The following is a 13,066-nucleotide window of genomic DNA, read 5'->3' on the forward strand; positions in this document are numbered from 1 at the left end:
AAAAATTCTAGTTTATTTTGCTACTAATTATTGACCATTCAGTTTTAAAAGAGTGTTGTTTTTTATATTTTTAAGGTATAGTGAGGTCCATATTTGCATTGACAGCTCTATGGACTTCATATTGGGAATTCACAGAAAGAAACTCCAAATGCAAATTCCACACTCAATTCTAGACCTTTTGCCTGCTTTAGGGCTTGTACATAGGGGCATTTTGCCCTGCGTGGAGTTCTTCTGCATTCCACCACAGGGGAGGTCCGGATGAAACGCAATCCGTTCTTTCTTATTAAGCTGTACTGACACAGGCACGTGTACGAGCCAAATGCAGGTAGAAACCAATCCTGTTGCATTCCACCTGCATTTGGAGCTTATGTTGCCCTGTGTTTCACTGTGGTGGTTGCGCAAGGCAAAGCATCCAAGGGTAAAAGCCCTAATTGTTAATAAAATAATGGTAGAACTGCCCACGCCTGGCCATGGCGCAGCTCAACAGTCAACTCTCCAATTATTTTTGGTCCCTTAAAAAAGAGGAGACTAAATATATAAAGTGCTGTAATTTCTAAACCATTCACTCAATTTACTTGTAAATACCTTCAAGTTAAAACTGGCAGTCTTTGCATTCTGGCCACAATCATATAATTTCCACTCCAATACTTTATGTTTATGGACCTGACTATAATAATGTAGATAAAAATATGTGTTTGTTTGAGCTGGGGCTTTTCCCTGCTTTCACTTGCTCCCTATTAGTTTCATATTGAATTGAAAATCGCAAATGTTAGTTACAAAATATGTGAAGTCAAACATTCAACTTATGAAAACAGACAAACACTGAATTGTTCTTTCTGGAAATGGGGTGTTTGCAAAGGTGATATCAAAATATTTGACAGTCCTGCAAAGAATATTAATGAAATATAAAGAACTCTGTGACGAGTGATCGAATAAGGGCAATGGTGCTTTCAACTTCAGCAATTAATACGTTCCTTGGGGTTTGAGCAGAAGCTATATGTCTTGCTAGTGCTGGTGGGATTTGTATTTCAAGCAGCTTCAAAACTCAGGTTTTTTTTTTTAATAAATAAGAAAATGCCTTCATAAAATAATGTATGGACCTTTCTCTTACTTGTTGGGCCTAATGCTGGAGGCTTTGAGATCTGTTTTGAAATATTCTAGCTATGCCCTTTTAACTTGTGTTTTAGTTTAAAGTGGATTTGCAGAGACTGTTGGGCTGGGCTTTACACCGTGGTGGCAGTTTATGCTGGAATGTGTTGAGTATTTCAGCTTGTACTGAAACTGTAGCTAGTACTTCAGTTACTTGGAAAGAGCTTGTGGGTGGAAGCATGTACAGCAGCTCTATTCAGAAGGCAAAATTCCTTACACTATTCCCACTTACCACTCTGCTTAGCTTTCCCTCTGCTGAATGAGTTCTACAGAATGAGTTGAGCAAGAGCCCAGTGTTACTTTGTACTGCTTTCTATCTCAGGTGACAAAGACAAACCTGTTGGATAAAGTTTATTTAGAGTGTGTTTGTTTGGAGTGGGTTACAAGACATGGATATTTACAAAAAACTGTTGTTTATCCTGTACTTTACAGAAGCTCTATTAATGGCCAGCTCTAGGCTAACTGGAGCCTTGTGTGAACATTTGTAATTCAGTCTCACATATTGGTATTTAGTAATATCTAGGTTACTGTATGTGATAACAATGGTCAGAAATATATGTGAGTTTGTTGACAAATGACTAGAAAGCAATAAAAAAACACATTTTGGTGGGTCAGTATAGTGTAGAGGTACAGGACATATTACCCAAAATGCTTGAGGTCTGGGGTTTTTGGGAGAAGGGGTCTTTCTGTAATTTGGATCTTCGTACCTTAAATCTGCTAAAAACATTTAAACATTAAATAAAGAGGATTTTATTGGCAACCAATTTGGATTCATGCAGCTTAGTTACCATCAGGTATGAAGCACAGATTTATTATTACAGAGAAAAAGGAAATTCTTAAAAAAAATTACATTATTTGCTTAAAATGCACTCTATAGGAAATAACATTTATGTATTTCAGAGTTTTCTGGATAACAGATTTCTGAATAAAGGATCCTATACCTGTATTTTGACATTTTTCTCGCACATTCCTGCATTTCATCTAAAGAATCTAAATGAAAGGTTAATTCCTTTTCAAAAATAGGAAGCACTTTTAATTTCTTGGTTATATTTATGTAGGAAAACAAAGCAGATCTTATCTCAAGTTACTGTGGAAGAAAATAAAGAAACTATTTGTGTTTGTGAAGTACATTTCACTTTTTCACTTGTCTAGAATGTTTTCGCTTTGCTTGAAATGTCACGGAGGACTGTCAAGAATCAAAATTTCCAAGCCCTGCTGAAAAACAACAGTGTATTTGCATATTAGTAGCTATAATAAGTGAGATCCCATCAGCTATTCTGTTAGCGGGGCAGTGAGTCATTGTCACACAGTGGAGGAATTGTTGCTCTTCTACGAGCAGCATGGCACAGGCAGCCCACGGTAAGCTGCAGCCCCTCATATACTGTTCCTTTGTTAGGCTTCCTCTTTATTTTTGTCTTTTTCTACTATAGGAAACTTTGATGCTAGTGGTTAGTTCACTGGGTGCTGATTGTTATTATTTCACTGCCATTAATATGCATGCATTAACTGAAAATGTCTTATACCAATCTTTATTTAACATAATTTGATGTTTTCTGTAACTCTGCTTACATTTTGACAGCTGTATATCAATTTAATTTGAGTTTTACGCAGACATATCATTATAGTGTTACAAGAGCTTCTGGTATATAAAAAATGATTTTTCAAAAAGGTGCCTTAATTTATATAATGTAGAATAAAATATTGCTTTAAAATGGCTAATGGTTAGTTTCTGTTTTTTTTCTTACTTGTCTGTAGATGGAGGTGTTCTAGTTTATCCCTTCTGCTCCTGCTGCTTGCAAAGCAGCGCCACTACATGATCACATGACTCTGGATATGGACTCAGTCCTGTCAGACTTTGTTCGGTCGACAGGGGCTGAACCAGGTCTGGCAAGGGACTTGCTGGAAGGTAAGGAAATAATTGTATCCTGTGTTTAGCAACACTAGATTTTTATTTATCACAAGAAAATATGAATCTCCTTAGTACATTTTTTGTTACGTAGGATGTTCTCCCAAACATTTGTAAATTGTGAATGGTTATTTTTTGCTGTGATTTATTGCCAGAATACAGATATAAATCAAAGGACAAAATTAAAAAACGGGGGATTTTATTTAAAAAAAAAAACATGTTGACAGGAAGATAAAAGTTAAAAATCTAGCCTGGCATTTTTGCTACTTTTAGCTGCAGTAACCCTACTAACCTGTAAGCACAGTGTGTAAGCCAACATTTATTATTGGTTTCCACACTATAATAAATATGCCCCATAGGGGCTGATTTACTAACTCACGAATCCGACCCGAATTGGAAAAGTTCCGACTTGAAAACGAACATTTTGCGACATTTTCGTATGTTTTGCGATTTTTTCGGCGTCTTTCCGAATTTTTCGTTACCAATACGATTTTTGCGTAAAAACGCGAGTTTTTCGTAGCCTTTACGAAAGTTGCGTAAAATCTTGCGATTTTTCCGTAGCGTTAAAACTTACGCGAAAAGTTGCGCCTTTTTCGTAGCGTTAAAACTTAAAAGGTGCGAAGTTTCGCGTAAGTTTTAACGCTACGAAAAAAGCGAAACTTTTTGCGCAAGTTTTAACGCTACGAAAAATCGCTAGATTTTACGCAACTTTCGTAATGGCTACGAAAAACTTGCGTTTTTACGCAAAAATTGTATTGGTAACGAAAAATTCGTAAAGACGCCGAAAAATTCGCAAAAAATACGAAAAAATCGCAAAATACAGATCTTTACGAAAAAAACGCAATCGGACTCATTTCGACCCGTTCTTGGGTTAGTAAATCAGCCCCATAGTGTCCAAAACTCTATAGACAGGTTAATTGTCTTCAGATGCAGCTGATCCTACTCTCTTGAATGTGATAAGTGCCTTAGATTGCGAACCCCAGTGGGGTATTGCCTCTTTACAGGGTCCCTTTGGTGTTCTGCAATTATCCAGACCCACTGCATTTTGATGTCAGATTGAAAAAGTGCCACTTAGAGCAGACCAGACAAAGAAGCCTGTTAAGCTACTAATTATCCAAGAGTGGCCATCGTTTTGTACAGGCAAAAGATGCAGTTACACCTGAAAAAGTGTATCGCTGTGTTTCAGTCCATGATCTTTGGGGAAGACAGTGGTACTACAAGCTGAGTTACTGTACTACAAAAACTATTATTGCAGATAAACACATTAGCCCAGGAGACAAAACTCAGCAACCCCCAGGAATAGCTCAAGTGGTTGGTCTTCCATGCATGGACTGAATTGCCAGTATGTCTTACATGCCTGCTAACCTAGGTCACATGTATTCCCCCATGGCTTGCCTGCCTAATCTATTAGACTACTCTCGACATACATCTATATAATTATATTGTGGCAGCCTCTCATAGAGCTTCCAGTTATTGTAAAATGGAGTGATATAGTATTGCATACAATATATTATCCCACATGGAAAATACTGAAGAATGAACTAAACTAGGAGTAGTGTAAAACAAAAAGGTGCACATTTTACAGGTTTAGTTACTTCTAGCAACCAATCAATAGGTTGATTTTACTGAATAAACTTCTGATTGGATGCTATTGGTGACTAAACTTTTACTTTTTATAACATTCCCCCAGAGCCAAATAGATGGCAAGCTGGTTAAACCTGTAGAAATTTTTTAAAAGGAAAGAATCATGGAAAGATAGTAAAGAGCAATGATATGATACAACACAATATGGTAATAATACAAAAAGAACATATTGGAATTATGGCTTGTACGTTGCATGGTGCTTTGTGTCTATTTCTTTTTAGAACCTTGCCCAGGACTTTATATGTGAGGCCTAGTGAGTTTTAATAAATCCAAAATCATATACACAATATACAAGGTGGCATGTACACAACTCACAATTTGGCCTATAATACCCCATTGGGCACTTCCTGCTACAGAGGAATTAGAATTTGTGACTGCTCCATACCTAGGCATGCTCCCATTGGCTTTGTAACTAACTAATATGCTGACTTCAGATCAGCAGAAAATTCTTGTGAAGTGAGCAGGACATATGTCTATTTGCTTTTGCAGCAGAAAACACTAGTGTTTGCAAACAGAAGCAGATGGCCTGCTTTATTATATTTAGTGGTGTAACTTAGAACCTATAGTGTTTCTCTGTAGGTTGCTTTTAAACAATGTAAAACTTTTTCCACCTTACATCCAACCAAAAAGACACAATAATTGCTGTGGTTTTCTTTGCATTCTGTGTTAAGCATCCATGTGCTTTTTAACAAATTAAATTGTTGTCACCTCCTGATTTTATTTTGGAAATTGTGTATGTTTTAGCAATTGAGGTGCTGAATGTGCATTAGTGTTTTTTTTTACCATCTTAAATATGTAGATGTAATAACGACATAATGCTAAAAAGGAAGGAACTATGTACCGATGTTGTTTTTGTAATGCAGTACTGGCTTTGTGGTATTTTATGTCAGAAGCCGCAATAAATCATTTTACCACCAAATAAATTTTCTCTTTGTGCCTATATCTAAGCGGTTGCCCAGGCTGTATCAGTGACTCTCAAATGACCTAAAAGTAGGTGAAATGTCAGGTGAACCCACAAAATTAATGCCAGTTTGTTCCAGAAAAACCACAGGGGTACTCTTTAGGGACATAGGCACTATAAGTCACATTTCCCCACCCTTCCAGCACCTAATCGCTTGTTCTTCCAAAGCAGTGGAATAGCATAATAAGATCATAATTCAAGTGACTAGTATGTATGTATTTATAGTAGTATCCATTTTTTGTGTCCCGAACCACTACTCTTGTAACTTAATACAGCAAATATTAAGTCACCTACAAGGGTTCTAAAAACTTTGTAAAACTGTCCTATTCTTCCCCCTCCAAGTAGGAGGCCCAAACTTAATTACAGGTGTAGACATATGTGATCTCAATAAATGAATAATTATACAGATCACTGACAAACTAATTTCTATATCTATTACAAATTTCCCAGTCCAGCAGAGAGCTCAGGTACTGTACAACCCTTGCTATTCTTTATCTTTAACAATGTGCTATTCCTATTTTTCTTTATATTCTCCATATATCTGTTTGAGCCTTATAAGATGCTGTGCTTAGTATATTCTCCAGTATACTTGAGTGGAAATCATTCCTTACTTCTAATGTGGTGGGTATTGTTTTTTAGAGTGAGGGAAATCATTGCTGGCAGTGATCTGTTCTGGATGAAATGCTGTTAGCATCACCTTATTTTTTACCCACAAATAAATTCTTATTTTATCCCTCTTTTGACTCCTGGTAAATGCTTGATGTTTCTAAATCAGTAAAAGGATTACAGCAAATTCTTCTGCTAGCTGTATGAGTGTGAATTGCAGCTGACATTCTGCTTTAACATCAGTTTCCTCTGTTAATCAGCTTTATGGGAAAATTCATTGCAGATTTTGTGTGGTTCAGATTTCATTTTGGACTGGCACTGAGTACTTACAAAATGAACTTCCTAATCATAACTGCCAATTGCTTTATTTTATGTCCTTAAGAAATGTTCCTGTGTCTTGTGAGCTATTGATGTAATTGCTAGGCTGACTGGAAGGGATAAAATGAAAGGCTTTGTGCTCTGATGGGAACTAATAATCTTCTGAAAGAGCTGCATATCAGACGTTACATGCCTGCCTTCCATCTGAATGGTTTCTGGCAGAGGTACTGGGCTGTATTCAAATAAACCCAATAAATAACTTCCCCTATATAAGGCTAGCTACATAAAACTTACATTTCTTTATATGTCTTATAAACCTGCTACTAGAATGAAACATTTTCTCCTAGAATATATTAATTACATTTAGGTACCAGTTGTTTTTGGTGTTAATAAAATATATGGTTGTTGTTAAATGCTGATCAAAGAGTGGATTTTACAGTTACAGATCTGCTGGCAGTGGGGGTTGGTGTCAAAGCATTGCGTACCAAAGACTGAGTGTTCCTAGTCCATAGGGACTAGTATTTCTCCTCCTGGGCTTCATATCTGTACATGACATGGATGTATATACTGAATATATAGATTACATACTAAAAACAACCAATGACCTATATAAGTGGCAGAGGGGGTGTTACCAAAAACAGCTTACAAGTCCTGCCCATTCTTACCGCTGCCTTGTACCTGAGTTCCTCATAAAGTAGAGGAGGTTTAAGAGAGGGCATCACAGAAAAATATTTAACACTTGTGTGGATATCCCAGCTATTGCTGAGACTGACTATCTCAAAGCACTGATCTTTCTTCCTCTTGCTCCATGGTTTATAAATCAACTTTTTTCACTGTTATCCAGGGTTCAGGATGGAGGGCCGAGGGGTAGCAGGGGAGTAGAGTAGGCTGCCGGGACACAGGTAACATGAGGCTGAGGGATCTTCTGTCCTGCAAATGTTAAATTGAGGAGCAGCTCTAGAAGAATGTCTCTTGACAGAACTGCTTTTGATAATTAGAAAAGCAAAGAAGAAATCTTTGTACAGTAATTTTACATGCTGTGTGTTAGCTTTTCTATTGCCTGATATTACTAAATTCTTGGGTTTGGGCAGTTCCTTAAATTGCATAATTTCATACCTCACAAAGTAGGTTGATCCATTATGTTGTTTAGGCTAATGTCAGACGAGGCGTCTGGCATATATGTTTTTGGCAAGCGGAAAAGCTCTTGCCGAAAATAGTGCCAGCCGCCTCCTACCTGTGCCTGCACCGAGTGCAGGCACATGTAGCCGAAATATGCATAAAAACGCGAGAGAAAGTGTCATGTTTTTATACGTATTTCGGCTACATGTGCCTGCACTGGAGCATATCTCATTCATTCCGGTGCAGGCACAGGTAGTAGGCAAAGTCGTTTTTCCGCTTGCCTAAAATATATATTGTAAACGGCGGGAAAACCTTTATGACTTTGATCCTTCTGTGCATGTTTTTTAAAGCCTCCCATAGGACTCCCATAGGTTTCAAAAAATACAGACAGTAGAAAAAATATGAATTTTTTGTAATTGAAAATAATCGTACTTAGATAAATGTGCCCCTAAGTATACTTTATCTTTTCTTATACCTTTACCGTCTCGTGCTACTGTTATTTCTCGGTCTTATTCTAAAATCCACTTGTGTGTTTTAAAAGTATTTAAATAACACACTGGGACAACAACAGTGGGGGTTGGAGGAAAGCAACTAGTTGGCATTATTTAGCTATGTACTTTAATTGGTACATGCACCACCCAGTTATGGAACCCTGGTACAGTGACGTATAATAATATAAAATTATGGAATTATAGCTGTTTTCTTTAATGTTTCTGTTATTGAGTTCTTTGAATTCTTCTTTCCATTTTCCAATGGAAAATCATCATGTTATTAGCTTACAAATCTAGAAGAAAGGTTACTTACTTATTCTACAAATGTTGAAGGACAACTGAGTAATCAGTCATATATAGTACGTAAACCTTATTTTTATAAACGCAGGTATGGTGGCACTATTAGGGGGAAAAATTCAAATGAAATGTAAATGTGTAAATATTATATGTGATACAGAACAATGTGTTCTTGGTGTATTGCTCAACCTTTACTTTCTCAAGCCTTTTTTGTGCTAAAAAAAAGGCTTGATTGGCAAAATACCCCAAACACTCCCAGTTTTAAAATGCATAAATTGGCAGACATATTATACTTATTGTTCCTTAAATCTACAAATAAACCATGGTATCTTTGTGACTGGTAAACTGTTCTGAGATTTATCTAGCATTTTTCGGCTAGCGGCTCTTGCCAGTGTTCCAGACAACACATTTGCTGGTTTTACATTATGTACTTTTCATGTTGTCAGCTGCTAATTTCTACTAATGGCGTTGGCAAAAAGCTCATCTCTCATACTGAATGCTTTAGCATCCTCTTTTGTATTCAAGCACCTTCCAGATGAAGTAAGTGGTGCAATGCACACCGGCAGTAAATCACATTAAGAACTGATATAGATTTTCTCTGGTATACATCATGGCATATAAGTACTACAACCATTTCAGCAACGCAAACTTATTTAGCTGGCAGATCTACAACTGGTAGCTTAGGTTTCCTTGTGGATCACATTCTATGTTTAAATTATAGTAGATGCAGGTGGTAGTGTAATAACTAATTCTGAGTTTTCTCCTAGTCTAATAACCCATAGCAACCAGCAACATTTATTTATAAAGCACCAGCATATTCCGCAGCGCTGTACAATAAGTGGGTTTCATACATTGGACATGCAGAGTAACATATAACGCAATCAATAACCGATACAAGAGGTGAAGAGAGCCTTGCCCAAAAGAGCTTGCAATCTACAAGGAGAAAGGGTTGAGAGACCAGAGTTGACTAGAGTTGTGTCACAGGGTATTGCTTTTAGCAGTACGCTGAGGTTATGTTAAACTTGACTAGGGTAAGCTTCTCTAAATAAATGCGTTTTTAGAGATCTCTTGAAGGCAGAGAGATTGGGAGAAAGTCTGACAGTTTGTGGTAGCGAATTCCATAGAAGGGGGGCAGCCCTTGCAAAGTCTTGAATGCGAGTGTGTGAGGAGGGAATGAGAGAGGAGTTGAGGAGCGTAACAAGCAGGTTGGATGGTACCTAGAGATGAGTTCAGAGATGTAGGGTGGGGCCGAGTTATGAACTGCTTTGAATGTGAGAGTCATTAGTTTGAATTTTATCCTGGATGGTAGGGGAAGCCAGTGCAGAGATTGGCAGAGTGGCATGGCAGAGAGACTGGCAGAGTGGCATGGCAGAGGAGGAGCGGCTGGAGAGGTGTATGAGCCTGGCAGCAGTATTCATTATGGACTGGAGAGGGGACAGTCTTTGGAGGGGAAGGCCAATTAATAGGGAGTTACAGTAGTCCAGGTGAGATATTATAAGAGAGTGAATAAGAATTTTGGCAGCAGATTGGGTGATAAATGATCGTATTTTGGAAATATTTCTTAGGTGAAAGTAACATGATTTGATAAGTGACTGGATATGAGGAGTGAAGGACAGGGCGGAATCAAGGATTACCCCAAGGCACCGGGCCTGGGAAGATGGGGTGATGGTAGAATTGTTAACCGTTATATATACCTTGGGAACAATGTGGGCATTGGATGGGGGAAAGAGAACCAATTCAGTCTTAGAGAGGTTTAATTTAAGGTAACGTTGGGACATCCAAGTGGAGATGGCGGACAGGCAGGAAGAGACACGAGTTAAAAGCTCTGGGTTGAGATCAGGAGAGGAAAGATAGATCTGAGTATCATCAGCATAGAGGTGGTACTGAAAACCAAAAGAACTGATTAGTTTGCCAAGTGAGGAGGTATAGAGAGAAAATAGTAAGGGGCCCAGGACAGAGCCTTGAGGAACCCGACAGAAAGAGGCAAGGGAGAAGATGATTCACCATTGTAAGAGACACTGAAGGATCGATCTGAGATAAACTTAGTGTTTGCCTATGGCAGGAATTAAATATAGGGCTGCCTTATTCCTGACATGACACCACTAAAAGCAAAAACTTTGTACAAAATGAAAATTTGTAGTGTGATAGTATTTGAGAGGTGTTTGCTTTGCAAACTGTGTTAATTTAGAACAATGTGAAGGAACCTCTGTGGCCAGCCTCTCCTTTTTCAAGGAGAAAAAAAACCTCCTTTAAGAAATTAGTATGTAAAAGTTAACCTGTACTTTATTTAATGTTTTATATAATTTGTATTTATGTGAAAACTTTTTTCCTCTCTTGAGCAAAAATCGTGGCTCACAGCTTATACCAAAGCAGGAGGGAGACTTAGGGGCACATTCATTAAAGTACGACAGGTCCGAATACAGTTTTGCGTATTTCGTGTATTCTGTGTGATATTTTCGTTAATTTGCGTGACTTTGCTACAAATTGTGCAACAAAATCGTATTTGTTGCAACAAGTACGAACGTTTCGGATTCATTCAAGCTTCATTATCGTGACTTTCTTTGGGTCAGGTTGGAGCTGCAGAGTGCCATTGAGTCCTATGGCAGGCTTCCAAATTCATGCACTGAAGGATCAAAGTCAGAAAGATTTTCGCGCCGTTTCTGATCGTTCAGATGCGAAAATTTGGGATCGTTCCACAATATTTTCGTACGACCACGATGCGAATTTTCACGCAATTATCATACATCAGAAATTATCGTGGTTAGTCTGTATTTTTTCCAGTCGTGCTTTTAATTGGTGAAAATTTGCACTTTGATGAATGTGCTGCATAGTCTAAAACAAAATCCAAGTAAACTTTACCTGCTTTGCTTCAGTTTTTCAAACACGACACGCATGTCTAGGATTTGTCTATTTCATCCTTTACACATAATTTATGACAGCAGTACTTAGTTTTGGTTAATAAGATCTTTTATTCTTTCATATCTGAGCTGTTTCCATGAAAGAGTGGAGGAGACCACATCTGAAAAATCTTATGTTAAACCTAATTATATTTCTGAAATGCCTTAAGCCAGAGGAACTTTACACCTGCTTGTTTCCGTGTCATTATCAGGAAGTTGCTAACTAACTCCTCAGAATAGCAGTCATTCTGTTGATCAAGATAACATCAGTTTCGCACATCAGCTCATTTTAGCAGGTTTCTGTGATGTAGACAATCTATTTCTATCTATTTCTATTCTACAGTATCTGGCGTGCCAACAAAATGATTGCCTGGAGATGTATTCATCATTTAGGGAAGTGTTAACAAACTTGAAATATTGGTCCATCTTGCTCTGTTTATTGTGGCATGAATTAATTAATAAACATAATAAAGAAACATTATGTTTATAATTTTAGGGGGCTGCTGTTGCTTAATTAAACACAGCTCTGTAGAGAGATAGCTAACCAGACTAAGCCATAACTGCATGGCTGTCTCTTTGTCTGGCTATATATCAAAACTGACTAGACCAGACCAATTATATATCATATGTGCATTGCAATGGTAGTATGGCGTGGTCTCCAAAGCTCTGAAAACAATAAGAAGTTACTTTGGGGTGCTTAAATTCTTAAATATTTTTTTATGACACTGCTATGGCTTTAAGTCCATTTAAGTGCTGTCAAAACCTCTGTCAAGAGTCAATACTGTGGTGAGTGGGAGAAGGGAAGGTGAGTCCTTCAGGCAGGGGCTGTTACGGGACAGAGGAGGCGTGGACAGGACAGGAGCAGACGTAGACTAGACGACACAGGACGGGACGAAGGCAAGATCAGGCAGGACCAAAGAAACAGAACAGGCAAGGCTAGACAAGGCAAAAAGTAAGGACTGAGGAGAGAGGAGCAAGGAGCGAAAACAAGAACAAGATAAAGGGAGTAGGGACAAGGAAGCAAGGCTAAGGAGCAGAGAAAAGAAGAACAAGACAAAGGAGCCAGAACGGGAAACACCAGCTAGGGTCAGGCCACAGTGCTGAATGTAATCAATGTTCAGGCACTGAGTGTTAGGAGGGCTGGGCTTATATAGGGCAAAGTCAGCCCTGATTGGCTGACCCCACCTAGCCAATAAGGCTGCTGGGGTAATATTATGAAACCCAGGACACTGGTGAAAGGGATTACAAAGCAATCCCCTCTCAGTCAGAGAGAGCAGCCAAGAACCAGTAGGTCCTGGGATCAAACCCCAGCAGAGCCTGACAACCTCAAACTGAAAATCATCCATTGATGGGCAGAGTGAGTGTTGGCCACCTTAGTAGTCAGGCCCCATTATGGATGTATTAACCATATGGGTGAAATGAATCCTTATGAAAACATATTTGGAAATATGTATGTGAATAACTTTTATAGAGCTTAACTACATGGGAGATTTTGTAGGATGTGTTGGATCGACAGAACGTATCCTACAAGTTAGGTGTAGTTGCATGGGTTAAAAAATAGAGACTGATAGTAAACTACATGGAAGTGATTTATACTACATGGAAGCTTTGCCATCATAGACACAATGCGCCTGTGGGAAGGGTACCCTGCATGCTGCGTCTGCATCCAGCAAGATAA

At 38.3% G+C, this 13,066-nt stretch overlaps 1 protein-coding gene across 3 annotated transcripts in view; it reads left to right on the top strand.

Moving 5' to 3' along the window:
• otud7a (OTU deubiquitinase 7A) overlaps positions 1-13,066 on the top strand; it is a 137,958-nt gene that overhangs the window by 71,707 nt on the left and 53,185 nt on the right. For 2 of the 3 annotated variants that reach the window (XM_004917921.4, XM_004917925.4), the window contains exon 4: positions 2,905-3,055. In XM_004917921.4, coding sequence (XP_004917978.2) covers positions 2,971-3,055 — 85 coding nt within the window. In that variant the 5' untranslated portion in view covers positions 2,905-2,970. Of the gene's footprint in view, positions 1-2,301; positions 2,509-2,904; positions 3,056-13,066 lie in introns of all 3 variants that reach the window. The other variant, XM_012970864.3, reaches the window with a different exon arrangement.

This window comes from Xenopus tropicalis, chromosome 3, assembly GCF_000004195.4.
Source record: "Xenopus tropicalis strain Nigerian chromosome 3, UCB_Xtro_10.0, whole genome shotgun sequence".
Taxonomy (NCBI): domain Eukaryota; kingdom Metazoa; phylum Chordata; class Amphibia; order Anura; family Pipidae; genus Xenopus; species Xenopus tropicalis.